Below are 20775 nucleotides of genomic sequence, written 5' to 3' on the forward strand. Positions count from 1 at the left end.
TTCTGGTGAAACAACTCAAGTTGTCTCCTTCTTTATACCGGAGTTTGAACGAGAAGGGAATCTTAACCACTGACCAAATAGGACTGATTGAGGTAAGGCTGTCTTTGATTTTCCTCTTGCCACTGGAAGTTTCATTAACCTCCTCACACCCCTGTGGGTGTGCGGAATAGGAATGAATGAATGATGAATGATTTATTGCCACGTATGTAAGAACATAACATAACAAATATGAGCAGGGGTAGGCCGCCTGCCCCCTTAAACCCGCTCAGCCATTCAATAAGACCATGGCTGATCTTTTCAAGGATTCAGCTCCACTTACCCGCCTGCTCACAATAACCCTCAGTTCCTTTACTGTTCAAAAATCTATCTTCATCTTAGAAAGGTTCAACAAGGAAGCCTCAAATAATTCACTGAGCAGGGAATTCCACAGATTCACAACTTTGGGTGAAGAAGGTCCTCCTCAACTGAGTCCTAAATCTGCTCCCCCTTATTTTGAGGCTATGTCCCCTAGTTCTTGTGGGAGATACAGTGAATAGTGTTCTGTCATCACAATCCGGCGCCATTTTGAGGTGCAAAAGAATAAAAAGGAAGTATGTAAATAGAGTTCATCTTCATTCCCAAACATGGATCTAGGACTGATTCTAGGTCCCTGCTCCAGGCCTACCACAGGCAGGATCTCCCACTTCAGACATTGACACTGTCCCATTCAATGACTTGCTGCTGCCAAAACAGTCCACGCTCCAGGTAGAATGCAGCCAGGAGTCCCCGCTCCACCGTTGCTGCAGCTAATGCCCCACAGCCATTCCAGGAGTCCATGCGTTGGGCCCTTGAACCATGAGTCACTGCTGATACCACTCTGGCCTCCCTGTGACCTCAGATGAGAAAAAAGGAGAGAGAAGGAATGCGGCTAACCTGGAGTGGATGGGCTCAGCCACAACACTACCAACCTACTGTGCCACAATCTTGATTCAACTCCATTCAGTCTGCTCTGCCCTTCAATAAGATCATCGCTAATCTGTTCAAATACCCATTTATCCTGAAAATCCTTGATTCCCTGCCATAGAGTATTGCCTCAGCTATATACAATGTCGGTCTGACACACATCCGGAGTCCTGAGCTCAGCTTTGGGCAACTTGAAAGCTGTACAGCACAGAGAGAACTGAACGATACCGAATTTAAAGGTTCAAATATGGGGGTAGGCTGCATAATACTATTTGTAACCCCTTGAGTTTCACAGATTGGGATGTGGGATTAAATCAAGGCATTTAAAACTTTGAAAGGATTTGATAGGGAAGCCACTTGCTCTGATGAGGGAATCAAGAACATCTTAAAATTTAGAGGTAGACCATTCAGGTGAAAAATAAACGCATACAAAGTATGAGCAGAAGCAGACAATTCGGTCTGTGAGAAACAAAGCTCACACACCTCAATAATTGCAGTCCGAGACAAAATCTGAATCAGCAGTGTCCTTTATTTTACACTTGCAAGTGGGTGAGATGTCCAGTGCCTATAAGGTAGAGGACATACACACACCAAGTTCAATTCATACATAATATTTATATGATTTGATGTCTTTTGTTTTACATTGCTCCTCCCCGCTTACATCGTCCACTTCCCTAAGACCGACCCCTATTACCCCTGTTTATCTCTTGCCTTATCTGGCCTTGTCTGTGACAAAATGCTTATTCCTGGCCTCAACAAGGCTGTTTGACCTCATCCTGCTGTAGGTCATTGTTAGGCATATTCTTTCTTCATCATTATCTACCCCCTTCATCTGTGCCTTTCCCGAGGCCGTTCTGATCCCTATGACCCTTTTAATTGGGGTTTGTTCCTGTGTTTTTGTAAAAGTGGGAAGCAGATGTTTATGCCTACTGTTTGTACAGGCGTATCTAGCTTAACTTCATCCTCTCACAACATCTTATCTATTTGCCCGTAATGTCTACCATTGTTTTGCTGGCACATCTCATTCTGACATACAATTTTAGCTAATACAAAAACAATTATATATTTCCTCCACACCGTTTCCATTCTTGTTGACTCAGTTCGTGGCTAAAACAATTACACACTGGTGTGAGCTCATTTTACTTTGTAAAATGGAATTGCAGAATTGCAGAAGTAACATTAATTTACCTATATCCCACAGGTCTCTTCAGCCATCTGCCACCAATTGATAGGATCATGGCTGAATTGTTTGCACATTGAATTCCACATTCTATCCTTGGTCACTCTTGATTCCCAGGCCCAATAAGAATCTATCTGCTTCTGCCTTAAAAATATTCAATGACTCCACCTCCGCCACTTTCTGAGGCAGAGTTCCAAAGTTGCACAATCCTCTGAGAGAAAAGAATTCTCTCCTTCCTAAAAGGTTGATCACTAATTTTAAAATCTCACTCCCTAATTTTGGAGCTCACCCACAAGAAAAAACATTTCAGGCTCTAACACATTACAATCAAGTCACCCATCAGTCTTCTAATCTCCAGTGGAAACAAGCCCAGCCTGTCCAATTTATCATCCTAAGAAAACAAGAACAGCAGAGAATGACAGAAAGAGTAATTAGAAGGAAATTTAAAGTATGAAAGGAAGCTAGCTGGAAATGTAAAAGTTCTATCATTATTTAAAAGGAAAACAGTAAGTAAAGTGTGTTGATCCTCTAGAATGGAGAATTAAATAGAACCTAATAAGGAAATGGTGAATTAAATGAATAAATGTTTAGCTTCCAGTTTCATTCTATGGAAGACAAACATATTCTTTTAATAGCTGTATATCATGGAGAAAGAAAATCAGTGAAGTTACAATCACAAGGAAATTAGTACAGTACTCAGCAAACTGTTGGAGCTGTGGCTTACAGGTCAACCCTTACAGGGTTAGATCTTCTGATTTGGTCAGTGGTCAGGTTCAGGAGCTTTTGACTGCAAATAAATCAGTCATGATCCTATCGATTGGTGGCAGATGGCTGAAGAGACTGAATTGTCTGCTTCTGCTCATAGTCTTTATGGGTTTACTTTGTGTCTGAATGGTCTAACTCTAATTCAGTCACCCTGAAATTATGGCAGAAATTTAATTCCTCAGACTTTTTGGTTATTCCTTTAATGTTTCAATTAAATACAACTGGCTACAGTCACATCATTCAAGTAAGTTAGAGTTTTTAAGTAGAGATTGATTTGGTAAATATTATTGTGAAGATAATATTTTAGCCATTTTAAATTGTTTCTATATTATTTAATGCTAATTTGGAGGGATAATGTAATATAAGAATGCCGTTTTCATCAGCAAGTATTAAACAGGCATTTGGATGTGACTCCTGATAGTTTAAGTGAAGTAAAGTGCTGGAAACAATGATGGGAAAACTACAGAAGGGCATTATCAAAATCTCAAGCAAAATTAAAAATGAGAATTCCTCTTTTATTAGAATAAAACTTATGAAACAGGTTCCAAGGGAAAATATTTAATGGCGTATCAAATATCTCTTACAGAAAGTCTGATTAAGCAGCCAGATTACATGTTATGAAGACAGGTAGCGATATTAAATTTCTTTATTGAATATCACAATACAAGAAAAGTTTAATGGTGGGGATTTAAATTCATATCCTGATGCTTAATTTAATCGGAAATGTGTTCTTTCAAGAAATGTACAAGTCTTCCCAATTTTGTAACTTTTACCTCCTTGTTGCATCCAGGAGTTTGATTCAAATCAATGAAAGAGCTAATTATTATTGGTCTGTTACGCAAAATGGCTTGATAAGCCAAGCAATCTTTCTATTCATTCCATATTTGCTTGTGTTTCAATAATAACCATAAAGGTTAGTATATGGATTTTTGTAGCATTACAGTTGTTTTGAATAAGTCGGGGATATGATCATCATTGGTTGACCAACATTTATTGCCCATCGTTATTTGCCTTCAAGAAGATGCAGGAGAGCTTCCTTCTTGAACTGCTGCAGTCCATTTGGTGTAGGTACATCCACACTGCTGTTAGGAAGAGAGCTCCCGCACTTTGACACAGTGACACTGAAAGAATGGCAATTTATTTACAAGTCATGGTGGTATGTAGCTTGGGAGGTGAACTTGCAAATATTGACTCCCTTTTATTTGCTCACCTTGTCCATTTACATCTAAAAATGAAGGAGATAATAAACATAATGTTAAAAATAACAAATTTTTGAATGAGACCAAACAAACTAACATGGGTAATTGGTAATCCACACAGCTACAGGATTTGGCAGAGCTGAAAATGGCCAAACTTCTCGAGATTGTTAGAAATGCTGACGGCCACACGTTCAAGTCATTTTGCAGTGTTCTGGGTGAGATGGGATATTGGTACCTTGCTCAGATTCTTCAAACAGCTTCCGAAGAAAAGGATTGTACTACTTCTACAGGTAAAGAGTGAATTGAATGCAACTAGATTCTTCTATCATGGGTATAACTATTTTGTCCATTTTTAAATAATTAGGTTTGAGCACAATCCTTTGTAGTTTTCAACTTTCTTTTCTGTTTATTGATTATGTATCATTATCTAGAGTTGAACTTATTTTGACTACGATTTGTTCTGTTTACCTGAACGCAAATTGCTGTTTTTTTGTAAATAGCTGACACTGTCTAAATGAGTTACAGGGATTATTAATTTTAAATATGAAAGTTAAACCTCATATTTCATGTAGGGACACGAAGTATGTTTTTACTTTTTGAATGCTACGGATCATTTTTTATCATTTATTAAATAAACAACAGTTTCAATGACTGTGAATAGTTATGTTCAAGATGTCACGGTATATTTTATACATATGTTTAAAGTTGGGATAAATCACATTAGAATGCCCCCATCTGTGGATATGGTTTCTGCAATTTCGGTTATCCACCGTTTACCACGGCCTGAACATATTAAATGGAGCATTCCAGAAATAATACCAGGGGGCTGCCGGGGAGGTACATTTCCTATTTAAATGTGAGGGTTCGCTACTTTCCGCAGTTCGGGCATCTGTGATAGCTCTTGAAACATATCACCCACGGATACAAGGGGTCACTTCATAGAGATGTACAGCACAGAAACAGGCCCTTCGGTCCAACCCATCCATGCTGACCAGATATCCCAACCCAATCTAGTCCCACCTGCTAGCACCTGGCCCATATCCCTCCAAACCCTTCCTATTCATGTACCCATCCAGATGCCTTTTAAATGTTGCAGTTGTACTAACCTCCACCACTTCCTCTGGCAGCTCATTCCATACACGTACTACCCTCTGCGTGATAAAGTTGCCCCTTAGGTCTCTCTTATATCTTTCCCCTCTCACCCTAAATCAATGCGCTCTAGTTCTGGACCACCACCCCCACCCCCACCTCAGGGAAAAGACTTTGTCTATTTATCCTATCCATGATCCTCATGATTTTATAAACCTCTATAAGGTCACCCCCTCAGTCTCCGCTCCAGGGAAAACAGCCCTAGCCTATTCAACCTCTCCCTATAGCTCAAATCCTCCAACCCTGGCAACATCCTTGTAAATCTTTACTGACCCCTTTCAAGTTTTATAACTTCCTTCCGATAGGAAGGAGATCTGAATTGCATGCAATACTCCAAACAGTGGCCTAACCAACGTCCTGTACAGCTGCAACATGACCTTCCAACTCCTGTACTCAATACTCTGACCAATAAAGGAAAGCATACCAAACACCTCCTTCACTATCCTATCTACCAGCAACTCCACTTTCAAGGAGCTATGAACCTGCACTCCAAGGTCTCTTTGTTCAGCAACACTCCCTAGGACCTTACCATTACATGTATAAGTCCTGCTAAGATTTACTTTCCCAAAATGCAGCACCTCACATTTATCTAAATTAAACTCCATCTGCCACTTCTCAGCCCTGTATTTCATTTAGCTGTCCATATAATCACAGTTCAATAAAACAGTTTCTCTGCCTCTGCAAATTTTATAAAAAAGCCCTTTATGTATTTATCAACAAAATTCAATTTTATGATCTCCACTGTGAATGTTAAAATTAAAAGGAAAATTCAAAAATCTAGTTACAAGAAAATGAAGCTGTGAAATTCCTTGGTTTAAAACAAATTAATTTTACAATGTAGCAACAAGTAAATCAACATATTACTAAATAAACACAAACTTTGTTCTTTATATTGCAAAGCACAATAAAAACACAATCACAGATACTTCAGACTAAAACTCTCGACCTAACCCTAAGTTTTCCACAATGCCTCACCTGTCCATAAAGGCTTCAGAAGCTGATCCACTTTCTTGGCACTAACTCCAAACTTTTGCCATGGCTGCTTTGTTAGCTGAAGAACTTTGCAGTTCAAGCCTGAGCTCTCAATACTTGGGCAGCGATTCAATAGAAAATTAACACTCCTAGCTTCTAATATGTCTATTCTCCTTGCCCACAGCTATTCTAAAGGTATTGGCAATTTCTTCCTGTGGCTGATTCTAATCTGAAGTACTTGTTTTCAATTTGACAATGACTAAACATTTCTTTTTCTAGTTCCAAACCATGCATCTTCCAACTTCTCTTATCCTCATAGGCGCTGTCTCCAAGTTCCCGTCAGTGAATTATTACACAGCGAGTGATAAAGTTAGTATATTCTCACTTTAAGGTGCAGGGCCTGCTAACATAGAACATAGGATGTTACAGCACAGTACAGGCCCTTCGGCCCTCAATGTTGTGCTATCTGTGAAATTAATCTGATGCCCATCTAACCTACACGTTCCATTATTATCCATATGTGTGTCCAAAACCAACTTAAATGCCCTTAACATTGGCAAGTCTAGTACTGTTGCAGGCAGGCCGTTCCACACCCCTGCTACTCTCTGAGTAAAGAAACTACCCCTGATATCTGTCCTGAATCTATCATCCCTCAATATAAAGCTATGTTAGCCTTCACTATCCAAGAAAAAAGGCTCTGACTGTCCACCCTATCTAACTCTCTGATTATCTTATGCATCCCGATACTGGCTGATCTCTTCCAGGGTCATCCAGGGGTTTCCAAAATGAAGATGCAAGGGAGACGTTATGTCTAGTGGCCAGGGTTGGATTCTGACATAGCTGCATTGGTGGGGCAATGCCCAGAGTGACCACAAAGTCAAAAATTGTAACTGCTGGTGCCCCCACGTTCATGGGATGGGCTGGGTAAACTGTGGTCTTGGTTACATATTGACTATGCTGGTCCTTTCATGGGCTCAATGTTCCTGCTCATTGTCGATGCTCATTCAAAGTGGTTGGACATGCATAGAATTTGTTCAGGGATGATGATTGGAAAAACTGCAAACATGGTTCGCAATACATGGACTCCTGGAAATATTGGTCACAGACAATGGGACGTCATTTACCAGCAAGGAATTTGAGTATTTCCGAAAGTCAAAAGGCATTTGGCACATAAGGACAGCTCCGTACCATCCATCGTCCAATGGTCTGCTGAAAAGAGTGGTCCAAATGTTGAAGGCAGGCTTGAAGAAACAGCCTACAGTGTCACTCGATACCAAACTGTTCCAGTTTGGTTATAGGACCACCCCTCGCGCAACAATAGGGATACCTCCAGCAGAGTTTCTGATGGGGAAAAGACTATGCACCAGGTTAAATCTAATATTTCCAGACCTGGGAGGATGAAATGGCATCAGCACTGTCAGTGCCGGCCACATGCTTCCTCTAAGTGAGACAGACAATTTACTTTGGGGAATGAAGTTTGGTGCCGGAACCACGGAAATGGTCCTGTATGGGTACGAGATGAGGGTGCCATACAGTCAGGTCCCATGACTTAGAGTTTGGGTAGATGAGGCAGTCCTGAACAAATGTGTGGATCACAAGGATTCTCGGCAATCCAAGATGGAGGACAGGAAGAATTTGTGACTGTAACAGCTGCTCCTTTTTTTGAGGTATTTTAGATGTTGGAGGTGAGTTCCTCAAATTCCAGGAGCAGCAATGACTGTTTTATATGCTGTTGCATTGTTTTGAAACTTCGAAGGAAAAAAGTCAAAATAACGGCCCTACTAAAAGGGAGAAGGACAGACAAAAGGCAGCACATGGTCAGTTAAAGAAAGAGAGAAAGAAACTTGTAACTGACACAGTAGTGAATCTGCACAGTTACTGCCTTGCTGTTTGAATTCATGTATCTCTGGACATCAGAGTACGTCGAGGAAAAATGAACAAACGGCGAAATTCACATCTGATCTTGGAGGAACCTGTGTGGGAGATCTCACAGCAGCACAGGAACTGATAAGTACATAGTTTTTAACATATAACCTTGCTGTAAGTCTACAGTAGTGAGTAGAGTGGGTTCTTTCTTGATTATATGTTTTATTGAAATCTGTCTCTTGATTAAATTTTAAAAATATAAACCATAAGTACTAAGTTAGCCTGGAGCACTTTTTTAGAGCAAAAAGACGGTGCTATTTGCTGGGTCTTTAGATTGTGAAGGAGCAAAGATGGTCTTTAGTAGGTGATATGCTCTTGTTGGATGTGAGAGGTTAGGGAGAAATTTCTCAGTAAAATTCTCCATGTTACTGAGAATTATGTCAGCAGGAAATGTCTTTGGTTGCGAAACCCATCAGATCAAATGGATCGGCTGGAGCAACAGGTAGAGGCAATGAGGAATTTATAAGAGCTGGGGGTGTGATGGATGGTAGTTATAGGAAGGGAGAAAAGCTACAGATACACTCAGATAGATGGGTTAACTCCAGGAAAGGTAGGAGGGATAGGCAGGTAGTGCAGGAATCTTCTGTGGCTATCCCCATTTCAAACAACTATGAAGGGGTGGAAATGGAAAATGTAGGAGGGGGGGGGGGGGGCGGTGGTGATGGTGGTGGTGGGACAGAGGAAGATATTGAGGAAAGCTGAGACCGGTACAGTTGGAGAAAAAGAGCGAGTCAAACAGTCAGTTCAGGTAGGAACAAAGCAGAGAACAAGGTAGGACTGATAAATTAAACTGCATTTATTTCGGTGCAAGAGACCTAACAGAGATGGCATGATTAGGAACATGAGATTGGGGTGTCATAGTAATTACAGAATGGTGGCTTAGGGGTGGACAGGACTGGCAGCTTAATGTTCCAGGATACAAATGCTATCAGAAGAGTAGAAAGGGGGGGAAGGCAAGAGAGGAGGGAAAGTTGTGTTTTTGATAAGGGATAGCATTACAGCTATACTTAGGGAGGATATTCCAGGGAAATTATTTGGGTGGAACTGAGAAATAAGAAAGGGATGATCATCATATTGGGATTGTATTACAGACCCCCTAATAGTCAGTGAGAAATTGAGAACCAAGTTTGGAAGGATATTTCAGTTATCTGTAACAATAATATGGTTATGGTAGGGGATTTTAACTTTCCAAACATTGACTGCCACTGCCATAGTGTTAAGGGTTTAGATGGAGTGGAATTTGTTAAGTGTGTACAAGAAAACTTTCTGATTCAGAATGTGGCTGTACTGACTAGAGAAGATGCAAACATTAACCTACTCTTGGGAAATAAGGCACGGAAAGTGACTGAGGTGTCAGTGGGGGAGCACTTTGGGACCAGCGACCATAATTCTATTAGTTTTAAAATAGTGATGGAAAAGGATAGACCAAATCTAAAAGTTGAAGTTCTAAATTGGAGAAAGGCTAATTTTGATGGTATGAGGCAAGAATTTTCAAAAGCTAATTGGAGGCAGATGTTTGCAGGTAAAGGGACGGCTGGAAAATGGGAAGCCTTCAGAACGGGCAGCCCGGTGACTCAGTGGTTAGCATTGCTGCCTGACAGCACCAAGGATCCACGTTCGATTCCAGTCTTGGGCTACGTTCTCTCCATGTCTGCGTGGGTTTCCTCCAGGTGCTCCGGTTTCCTCCCACTGTCTAAAGATGTGCAGGTCAGGTGAATTGGCCATTCTAAATTGCCCATAGTGTTAGGTGCTTTAGTCAGAGGGAAATGGGTCTGGGTGGGTTACTCTTCGGAGGGTCGGTGTGGACTTGTTGGGCTGAAGGGCCTGTCTCCACACTGTAAGGAATCTAACCTAATCTCGCTTAAGTCACCTCTCAACCTTCTTCTAACAAAAACAGCCTCTGTTCCCTCAGCCTTTCCTCATAAGATCTTCCTTCTATACCAAGCAACATCCTAGTAAATCTCCTCTGAACCTTTTCCAAAGCTTACACATCCTTCCTATAATGCAGTGACCAGAACTGTACGCAGTACTCCAGGTGCGGCCTTACCAGTGTCTTGTACAGCTGAAGCATGACCTCGTGGCTCCAAAATTCAATCCCCCTCCCAATAAACGGCAATACACCATATGCCTTCTTACAAGATTAACAGTTAGGTTTTTATTGTCTTTTATATCCCTTTTTATTTTAGCATTTTCAAAAACTCTCTCTCTCTCCCTCACCCTCGCTGTAAGCTTAATCTCTGACAAATATTTCAAACACATTGAGATTTGACTGATCTTCTTGCTGCAATGCAACTGAGAAGATATTTGAAATTAGGTAAAGGGGTTTGCTTCACGTAATTGTAAATCTGAGACAAAGCTAAATATCTAGCAAATCAATGTATGCAAGAATGTATGAAATGAAAACAATTGATTCTGATGTTTCAGCTATTTACCTTCATAAGGCTGACGGCTAAGAGATAAAAAATTTACACATCCAAAATGCCAAAACTCCATCTTTCCTTTTATATGCTGACTGAATTTCCAACACTTTCAGACTTTATCTTTGAAAATGGATTTGGCTTAAATGTGAAGAACCACTAGTAACTCATCTGATATTTCCAAGAATAAAATGGAATACAGTACAAGACAATTACAGTGAGTTCATACAGGGACAGTCAAACCCCCACAGTCTGAGGTTTATTTTTAGCAGGTTCATTCTGCATTCGTCAGAGCTTCATTCTGTCATAGAGTCATAGAGATATACAGCATGGAAACAGACCCTTCGGTCCAACCTGTCCATGCCGACCAGACGTCCCAACCCAATCTAGTCCCACCTGCCAGTACCCAGCCCATATCCCTCCAAACCCTTCCTATTCATATACCCATCCAAATGCCTCTTAAATGTTGCAGTTGTACCAGCCTCCACCACATCCTCTGGCAGCTCATTCCATACACGTACCACCCTCTGCGTGAAAAAGTTGCCCCTTAGGTCTCTCTTATATCTTTCCCCTCTCACCCTAAACCTATGCCCTCTAGTTCTGGACTCCCTGGCCCCAGGGAAAAGACTTTGTCTATTTATCCTATCCATGTCCCTCATAATTTTGTAAACCTCTATAAGGTCACTCCTCAGCCTCCGACGCTCCAGTGAAAACAGTCCCAGTCTGTTCAGTCTCTCCCTGTAGCTCAGATCCTCCAACCCTGGCAAAATCCTTGTAAATCATTTCTGAACCCTTTCAAGTTTCACAACATCTTTCCGATAGGAAGGAGACCAGAATTGCATGCAATATTCCAACAGTGGCCTAACCAATGTCCTGTACAGCCGCAACATGACCTCCCAACTCCTGTACTCAATACTCTGACCAATAAAGGAAAGCATACCAAATGCCCTCTTCACTATCCTATCTATCTGCGATTCCACTTCCAAGGAGCTATGAACCTGCACTCCAAGGTCTCTTTGTTCAGCAACACTTCCTAGGACCTTACCATTAAGTGTATAAGTCCTGCTAAGATTTGCTTTCCCAAAATGCAGCATCTTGCATTTATCTGAATTAAACTCCATCTGCCACTTCTCAGCCCATTGGCCCATCTTGTCCAGATCCTGTTGTAATCAGAAGTAACCCTCTTCGCTGTCCACTACACCTCCAATTTTGGTGTCATCTGCAAACTTACTAACTGTACCTCTTATGCTCGCATCTGAATCATTTATGTAAATGACTGTGCTGCTTTGTAAGTTGTGCCATCTGACTGATATGTTTATTTTTGGGGGGATGCTGGGGAGTCAAGGTAGCTCCAAGAAGACACACGTGGAGATGGAAAATTGGAACTCTGTGAAACTCAGTAATTCAATGCGAGAGCCAGGTAGGTTATCCAGTACTTCAGGCACTGATGACACTTGGCTAGCTATCTGATTTAATCATGGAAACTAGATGAGTATTTCCAGTCACTCTGATCTGCCTCAAGGTAGGCTTAGTTCAGATGTTTCCAAATGCAGGGTTAGGGTAGGTTAGTTGAAGTTAAATGAAATTATTTTCTGCCTAACAACAGGGTCAGGTCATGTCTGACTGAGAGGTCAGGTTAGATCTGCCTAAGGATGGACATTGTTTGAATTGCCTCCAGCTGAGAAGTGCCTCATCATTTGAAAGTGAAGTAAGTGCTTAGTGAAGTAAGTGAAAATGTTAGTGCTTATATTGAAATGCTATAAAAGGAAATTATCAACTATCTGTAAAAACAAAAAGAATTCAGAATAAAGAGGGAATTCTTTGTAAACTTGGAAAGACTGATATCTAGAATGTTGTGCCTCATTTTTTTTAGAGCAGCATATTGGTAAACGACACTGTGAAGTGAAAGGTAAAATAGATGGAGAGATTAAGAAAGCAAATGGGATACTTACCTTTATTAGACAAGGCTGAGAGTTTGAGAAGGGAGTTTATGCTGGAACCATATAAACATTGGGTGGGCTACTGCAAGAGATTATATGCAGTTCTGGAATCCACATTGTTGGAGGGTGTGATTGTACTGGAGAGGACACAGAAGAGATTTACCAGCAAGTTGACTTGTTTGGGGTGTCTTAGTTATGAAAAAAAAATAGATAGACAGGAGCAGATGAGATTGAGGGGGGGACATGATTGAAATGTATGAAATTATAAGGGCCTAGACATGGTAGGCAGGAAGAGACTTCCTCCTCAGACAAGTGATCAATACCAGAGGGAATAGGTTTAAGGTAATGGGCAGAAGGTTGAAGCAGATGCAAGGAGAAACATTTTCACCCAGAGCATGGTGGGAATCTGGAACTCACTGTCTGAAATTGTGGTAGAGGCAGAAACCCTCATTACATTCAAGGAGTACAATTGCAATGCCAAGCCAAACAAGACTATGGGTCGAGTGCTGTAAAACTGGATTGGACCAGTTAGGAGCTTGTTTTTATAGGTGTAGACTTAATAGGCTGAAGGACCTTTTTCTGTGCAGTAGACCACTGTGGTTCTAAACAGTATAAGTAGTTTTATTAAAGTAGTCATACAATATTGAAATTATAGAATGTACTATGTACATTACATCTAATATATTTATATAATTCTATAGGTTTATATTAGTTGAATACATTTGTGCAACTTCTTGCAATATATGTATATATTCTTTATATTGTTTTCTCATGGTCATTATTTCTAATTCTATGATGTGGGGCAAGTGTACAGATTTATTAATGTATATAATTTTATTATTAAAGCTTTGATTTTTTTTATTCGTGTGGATAAAGGTTTGAAAAGGGTTTTAAAAAATTTTTATTACATCTAGAATTTTCCAGTTTATTTTTTTTTAAATCTATGTATCATGCCACAATACTTGTATGTTATTGTCACTTTGACTTTTTGTAGGACACACATCTAAAAATGAAAAACCAGCTTTGAAAGAAATTTTGCTCCTTTCTCCACGAATACACAGAAATCTGAAGGATGACAATCTGGAATTAAGTCAAAAGGTGGAGTACATGAGGAAGGAATATTTGGCGAGGTAACATCAAAAGCATAAATTAATTCCAAATGTGAAAAGAAATGTTAGTTCAACAATTTCCCAAAATAATGACTTGATATGTCAAAATGTGAGACGGGAAGGGGAAATTGGAGGGCAAGACAACCAACCTGTTTTCTGGATACTGAAAAACATTGGCAGAAATTTTAATATTAAATATTTGGTTAAGCCTTTTAAATAAGAACCATTCAGAGAGGGGTCAACAATTAAATCCACCGGTAAAGTTGACATTTTGATTCAAAATTGGTACAATGAAGATTATATCTGTACAATAATACCAAGTTTTATATTTATTATAACTTTACCAATTTCAACTTCAGAATAAAAGGACTCGAAGAAGACTTGGCTTCTGTGAGTCGGGAAAGAGATATGACTGTGAGGGAACGTAATATCACCATCCTAGAAAATCAAGAACTACAAAATCTTAACCATGAACTCCAGGAACTGATAATAAAACTGGAAGATTCTACACTTAGTATGAATTATCCTATCCAATATGTGAATTTGTTACCAGTAAGGCAGATGATTGATGGGCAGACAGACCAGCTGTTCACCTTCGATCAACTTCAAAACAACATTGATTGATGTAATGAAGTTAAATTGAGCACCTTTATCTGTTGGACACCTCACTCTATATACCTGTGGAATAATCTATGCCACTCAACGTGCAAACTGGCATTAGAGAAACTGCAACAAACTCAAAAGCCTCAGATGAAAGATTCAGAACTACAATAAGTTTATCTCCCTTTTTACTGTGTTTTCACTTTTAAATCTAGATCTATAGCTATAATAGACCCTGCCATTCAAATTAGCCTGAATATATTTTGTACTTTTTTCAAATTATTGTATGGGAAACGGGTGGTGTTGGCAAAGCCAGCATTTGATGCCCACAACTAATTCCTTGAGAAGGTGATGGTGACCTACCTCCCAAAGCACCCCAGTCCTTTTGGTGTCGGTACACCCACAGTGCTGTTAAGATAGAAGCTCTAGGAGTTTAACCCAGTGGAAATTAATAAAATACAGTACAAGCCTAAATCAAAAAAATGCTGTTCCAAAGAAGAGGCATTCTGAATTTGAAATGTTCTGTTTCTCGCTCCATAGATGCTACCAGACCTACTGAGTTTCTCCAACACTTTCTGCATTCACTTCAGATTTCCTGCATCTGCACTATTATTATACTTCTAAATCAGGATGGTTTGTGGCTGAGGAGGAAAATTTAGGTGATCCTGTTCCCATGTGTCAGTCACCTATGTTTATCCACCTGATAAAGGGTACAGGTTTGGAAGATGCCAATAAAGCTTTGGTGAGTTGGTGCAATGAATCTTGTATCTGCTACCAGTGTGTACTAATGGCAGATGAAGCTAATGTTTCAGTTGGCGGATGGGGTAATGATATAGCAGGTTAATTTGTCTTGAAAGGTGTTGAACTTCTCATGTTTTATGGGAACTGCACTTAGCCGAGCAGGTAGAGTGTATTCCTTCATATTTCTGACTTCAGCATTGTAGATGGTGGATAATCTTTAGGGAGTCAAGAGGTGAGTTAATTGGTGACAGAATTACTAACTTTGAACCTGTTGTGATATGCCTCTTCCAGTTCAGTTTCTGGTCAACGGTATCTCTCAGAATATTGATAGTGTGGGATCCTGGGATGTTAATATCATTAAATATCATGGGGTGACTGTTAGATTCTCTCTTGTTGGAGATAGTTGCTGACTGACACATGTGTAGCGTGACTGTTACTTGTCACTTATCAACGCAAGCCTGAATAAAAGCAGAGTCCCAGAGCGACAGCAGAAGAGTGAACACAGGCCGGGCTGAATCCGAGAACAACGACAGCAGAACAAATACAGGCAGGAGCCAGAGCAAGTCCAGATGCAGGTCAGTGTATGGAGGTGGTATTGCCTCAGGTTCTGAAGCAGGTGGGCACAAACCATGTTGCAAAAGGACTAGAACCTCTAAAACCTAATTAACTTTGTAATCACTTTTTATTATCATTCTGGACTTTTAAAATTCTATTCCTATGCTTACCTTTTTAACTCTGCAACAATACTTAAAGCATCTGTACCTAGGATGGCACCAAGAGGTGACATTATAGACTTTTCACTGCACTCATTGAGTGCATGTAAAATTGAAGACTATTCTAAAATTTTGACCTTTTCGCATATTGCCATTGGACTGCTGCTTCAGTTTCTGAGGAGTTGGCAATGCTAATAAACATTGTGTAATCATCAGCAAGCATTGCCCCATAATAAATCAGCTGAAGATGGTTGGACCTAGGACACCATCCTGAGGAACTTTTTGCCTCTGATGACCACAACTTATGCTAGACGTTGTTATAAGTTGAATCCATGCCATTAATTACCATATTGTATGAGCTGTCTGGTAGATTTGCTGTTACCATCCACTTCCCTGGGAGGGATATAGAGGGTTTGTTTAGTCGGTCTGGTGTGATAGAGGAACACAGCTTGGTAACCTAACAAAACACTTTTGTCTTAAACAAGATGTAGTTTATTGAGTGATAGCAGATAAATAGAAGTTACATATGACAGACATTGGGTAACAGAGACTTCTTTGCCAACCTAAGCGGATTTCCCTGAAGTTTGTGAGACATTGTTAGGTTATGTGTTGCTTAAGGTTAGCATTAACCCTTTCAGATAGGTGGTGGTATAGTAGCAATGCCACTAGTAATCTACAGCCCTATGTTACTGTTCACAGGTAATGTTTGTAAATCCTAAAATGGCAGATGTGACATTTAATTTCAATAAAAATTTGAAATTAAAAATTTAGTCTAATGGTGATCTTATAACAATGGCTGAAAGTGTTTTTTTTTAAAACAATAGATTCCCTAATCTCTTGAGGGGAATGAAATTTGTCATCTTTACCTGGTCTGGCCTTCAAGTGATCCACACTGATCGACCCTTAACTGACCTCTGAAATTACCTAGCAATTCACTCAATATAAAAAAAAATGACTGCATGTCTAAAGATATTAAGATGTGGGAACACAAGCAGTCCATTTGGTTGATAGTCTGCTTCACTGAAGGGATTGAAACTGGAAGGAAATCTTGCATTGGTCTCAACACCGAAAGTGTGAGTGGCAAACATAGCCCAATCAACACTGCAAAGTCCATCTTACAGTCCGTTCTGATGTAACAGTATTTCTGTTCTCGTACAATCCTATTATATGAAAATTGCATAATGGAAGCACCATTTAAGTAATAGGCTGGAATCTAATATGTACTTTAGAACCTGTTTTAAAGCAATGTCCTCAATTTGTCAATGGTGTCATTAGTGAATTTATGGCAATGAAATGTACATATACAGAATGAGCTGTACTTTTAATAGCTGAAGGGCTGTGGCAAAATTGGGAGAGCTGGCCCAAATGAAACATTTGCAACCACCTTCAGCCAGAAGTGCCCATTGATCTTGATCACCTCCTGAGGTCCTGAGCAAATCTTCACTACTATTGCTGTAATGTGTAAAGGCCCATAGCCTTTTTTGGTCTCCAGTGCCTTCACCCATTTCTTAATATCAAATGGAATTAATTAAAGGTGGCATAGTGGTTAGCACTGCTGTCTCACAGCACCAGAGACCGAGGTTCAATTCCCGCCACAGGCAGCTGTCTATGTGGAGTTTGCACATTCTCCCTGTGGGTTTCCTCTCAGTCCAAAAATGTGCTGTTAGGTGAATTGGCTATGCTAAGTTGCCCATAGTGTTAGGTGAAGGGGTGAATGTAGGGGAGTGGGTCTGGGTGGGTTGGTCTTCGGAGGGTCGGTGTGGACTTGTTGGGCCGAAGGGCCTGTTTCCACACTAAGTAATCTAATCTAAAAAAGACTGGCATCTGATACTGAGCTGGATGGAGACAATAAAGACAACTATAGGGAAGTTGGCTTAACATCTGTCATTGGGAAAGTGTTACAGGTTATAATAAAGAAAGCAACAGCAAAACATTTAGAAAATATAATATAATCAGAATCAATTTGGTTGCAAGGAGAAGAAACATTCCTGACAAAATGTATTACAAGCAGACCTGGTTGATGCAATATATTAGGATTTCTAAATTACATTTAATAATGCCCGAAATGTCAGTTCTCTTGCTCCTTGGATGCTGCCTGACCTGCTGTGCTTTTCCAGCAACACATTTTTCAGCTACAAAAACCTGCAGCATGGAAGGAGTTAGGGAGGTTCCCATCCCCCCCTACAAGAACCTGTGGTGCAGTTCCAGTGCACAGGAGGATGTGAGTAGGGAGGACATGGACAGGATTTCATGGTCACAGGCATGTGCTGGCAGACAGCAAGCTGGTTTGAAGTGTGTCTACTTCAACACCAGGAGTATCCTGAGTAAGGTAGGTGAGCTTGCAGCATGGATAGGTACCTGGAATTTTGATGTTGTGGCCATTTCAGAGACATGTATAGAGCAGGGTCAGGAGTGGAACTTGCAGGTCCTGGGGTTTAGATCTTATCAAGATCAGGGAAGGTGGTAAAAGAGGGGGAGGTGTGGCTTCGTTAGTCAAAGACATATAATGGTGGCTGAAATAACATTCGATGAGAACTCATCTACTGAGGTGGTATGGGCTGAGGTTAGAAACAGGAGAGATTTTTATAGGTCTCCGCAAAGTTCCAGAGATGTGGAGAAGAGGATCAGCAAAACGATTCTGGGTAAGAGTGAAAGGAATAGGCTGGTCATTATGGGGGACTTTAACTTCCCCAACATTGACTGGAAATGCTATAACTCTAGTAGGTTGGACGGATCAGTTTTTGTCCAGAGTGCGCAGGAAGGTTTCCTTACACAGTATGTTGAAGGGCCGATAAGAGGGGAGGCAACACTGGATCTGATACTTGGTAATGAACCATGCCAGGTGTTTGATTTAGTGGTAGGGTGCACTTTGGAGAGAGTGACTATAATTCAGTTAGTTAGTTTAGCGATGGAAAGGGATAGGTACATGCCACAGGGCAAGAGTTATAGATGGGAGGGAAGGGCAATTATAATGCTATTAGGCAAGACTTGGGAGGCATAGAATGGAGTAGCAAAATGCAGGGGATGGGGACAATCAATATGTGGAGCTGGTTTAAGGAACAGGTATTGTGTGTCCTTGATAGATATCACTTCCTCCCTGCATGATAGGGACATAAGGTTAGGGAACCATGGTTTACTAAAGAAATTGTATCTCTTGTTAAGCAGAAGAGGGAGGCCTATGTGACGTTTAGACGAGGTGGTTCAGATGAGGCGATTGGGAGTTAAAGATTAGCTAGGAAGGATTTAAAGAGAGTTAAGAAGAGCAAGGAGGGGACATGAACAGTCTTTAGCAGGTGAATAAAGGAGAACCCTAAGCTCTCTATAGGTGTGAGGAATAAAGGAATGACTAGGGTAGGAATAGGGCCCGTCAAAGACAGAAGTGGGAAGTTGTGTGTGGACCCTGCGGAGATTGGAGAGATGCTAAATGAATATTTATCTGTTTTCACTCAGGAAAAAGAGAATATTGTAGAGAAGACTGAGATACGGGCTATTAGTCTAGAAAGGATTAAAGTTAGTAAGGAGTTATCATCAATTCTAGAAAGTGTAAAAGTCAATAAATCCCCTGGACCAAATGGGGTTTATCCGAGGATTCTCTGGGAAGCTAGGGAGGAGATGACGGAGCTTTTGGCCTTGATCTTTGGTGCTAAACCTATCGACAGACAATGACAATTCAGAGGACTAGAGGATTGCAAATGTTGTGCCCTCGTTCAAGAAGGGCAATAGAGATGACCCAGGTAATTAAAGGCTCACTGGTCTAAAGTCTGTTATAGGAAAAAGTTTTGGAAAGGATTATAAAGAGATGGGATTTATAATCATCTGGTAAACTCAAATTTGATTGGAGATAATCAACACTTTCGTCAAGGGCAGGTCGTGTCTCACAAACCTCAGTTTTTTGAGAAGGTGACCAAGCATGTGGATGAGATTAGGGTAGTTGATATAGTATACATGGAGTTCAGTAATGCCTTTGATAAGGTTCCACATGGTAGACTTTTGGAGAAAATGCACAGGCATGGGATTGAGGGTGATTTAACAGTTTGGATTAGGAACTGGCTTTCTGTAAGAAGGTAGCAAGTGGTGGTCAATGGAAAATATTCAGTCTGGATCCTGGTTACTAGTGGTGTGTCACAAGGATATTTTTGGGACCACTGCTATTTGTCATTTTTATAAATGACTTAGACACAGGCATAGGTGGATGGAGATGACACTAAAGTTGGTGGAGTGGTGGACAATATGGAAGAATGTGGCAGGTTGCAGGCTTGGATAAACTGCAGAATTGGGGTGAGACGTGGTAAATGGAGTTCAACGCAGATAAATGTGAGACGATGCACTTTGGGAAGAACAATAGGAATGCAAGTATTGGGTCAATGGAAAGATTCTTGTCAGTGTGGATGTGCAGAGGGATCTTGGTGTCCATGTACATCCCTGAAAGTTGCCACCCAGGTTGACAGTGCTGTTAAGGCGGCATACGGTGTGTTAGATTTTGTTGGTAGAGGGATTGAGTTCGGGAGCAGTGATGTCATGCTGCAACTGTACAAAACACTAGTATGGCCTCACTTGGAATATTATGCACAGTTCTGGTTGCCCCACTACAGGAAAGATGTGGAAACATTGGAAAAGGTGCAGAGGAGATTTACCAGGATGTTGCCTGGTCTGGAGGGAAGGTCTTATGAGGAAAGGCTGAGGGACTTGGGTCTGTTCTCATTGGAGAGAAGGTGGCTAAGAGGAGATTTAATAGAGGCAGCCAAGATGATCAGAGGGTGAGATAGGGTAGTGAGTGTCTTTTTCCTAGGAAGATGACATCGGCTTGTACAAGGGGGTATAGCTATAAATGGGGAGGTGATAGATTTAAGACAGATGTCAGAGGCAGGTTCTTTATTCAGTGTGGCAAACCACATTAGGGACATTTCAACAGTCCTTAGATAAGCATATAGATGATGATGGGATAGTGTAGGGGGATAGGCTTAGATTAGTTCACAGGTCAGCACAATATAGAGGGCTGAAGGGCCTATTTTGCAGTTCTTTGTTCCTAGTACATGAATCATAAAAAACAGGCATCCAAATTCAGCAAATAGGGAAGGTAAATGGCATGTTGGCCTTATTTCAAGAGGGACTAATATATATA

General features: G+C 40.6%; 2 protein-coding genes across 2 annotated transcripts in view; one reads left to right on the plus strand and one right to left on the minus strand.

The window, feature by feature from the left end:
- LOC140496358 (uncharacterized) lies at positions 1-16388 on the plus strand. Its single transcript, XM_072595993.1, has 5 exons — positions 1-92; positions 4208-4376; positions 11896-11970; positions 13485-13620; positions 13959-16388. The coding sequence occupies exons 2-5, from the start codon at positions 4232-4234 to the stop codon at positions 14221-14223; spliced, it is 621 nt and encodes a 206-aa protein (XP_072452094.1). The 5' UTR covers positions 1-92; positions 4208-4231; the 3' UTR covers positions 14224-16388.
- Positions 3423-20775, minus strand: part of LOC140496329 (uncharacterized) — a 73130-nt gene continuing 55777 nt past the window's right edge. The window contains exon 9 of the mRNA XM_072595982.1: positions 3423-4112. Coding sequence (XP_072452083.1) covers positions 4107-4112 — 6 coding nt within the window. The 3' untranslated portion in view covers positions 3423-4106. The remainder of the gene's footprint in view (positions 4113-20775) is intronic.

Source organism: Chiloscyllium punctatum, chromosome 2, assembly GCF_047496795.1.
Source record: "Chiloscyllium punctatum isolate Juve2018m chromosome 2, sChiPun1.3, whole genome shotgun sequence".
NCBI lineage: Eukaryota > Metazoa > Chordata > Chondrichthyes > Orectolobiformes > Hemiscylliidae > Chiloscyllium > Chiloscyllium punctatum.

What these genes read in the sequence shown, in the direction of transcription:
- LOC140496358 (XM_072595993.1), top strand. Translation starts at nt 4,232, where the DNA reads ATGGCCAAACTTCTCGAGATTGTTAGAAATGCTGACGGCCACACGTTC. An exon ending in GGATTGTACTACTTCTACAG is followed by an intron (nt 4,377 to 11,895) that starts GTAAAGAGTGAA and finishes TGGGGAGTCAAG; the next exon opens with GTAGCTCCAAGAAGACACAC. An exon ending in TAATTCAATGCGAGAGCCAG is followed by an intron (nt 11,971 to 13,484) that starts GTAGGTTATCCA and finishes GACTTTTTGTAG; the next exon opens with GACACACATCTAAAAATGAA.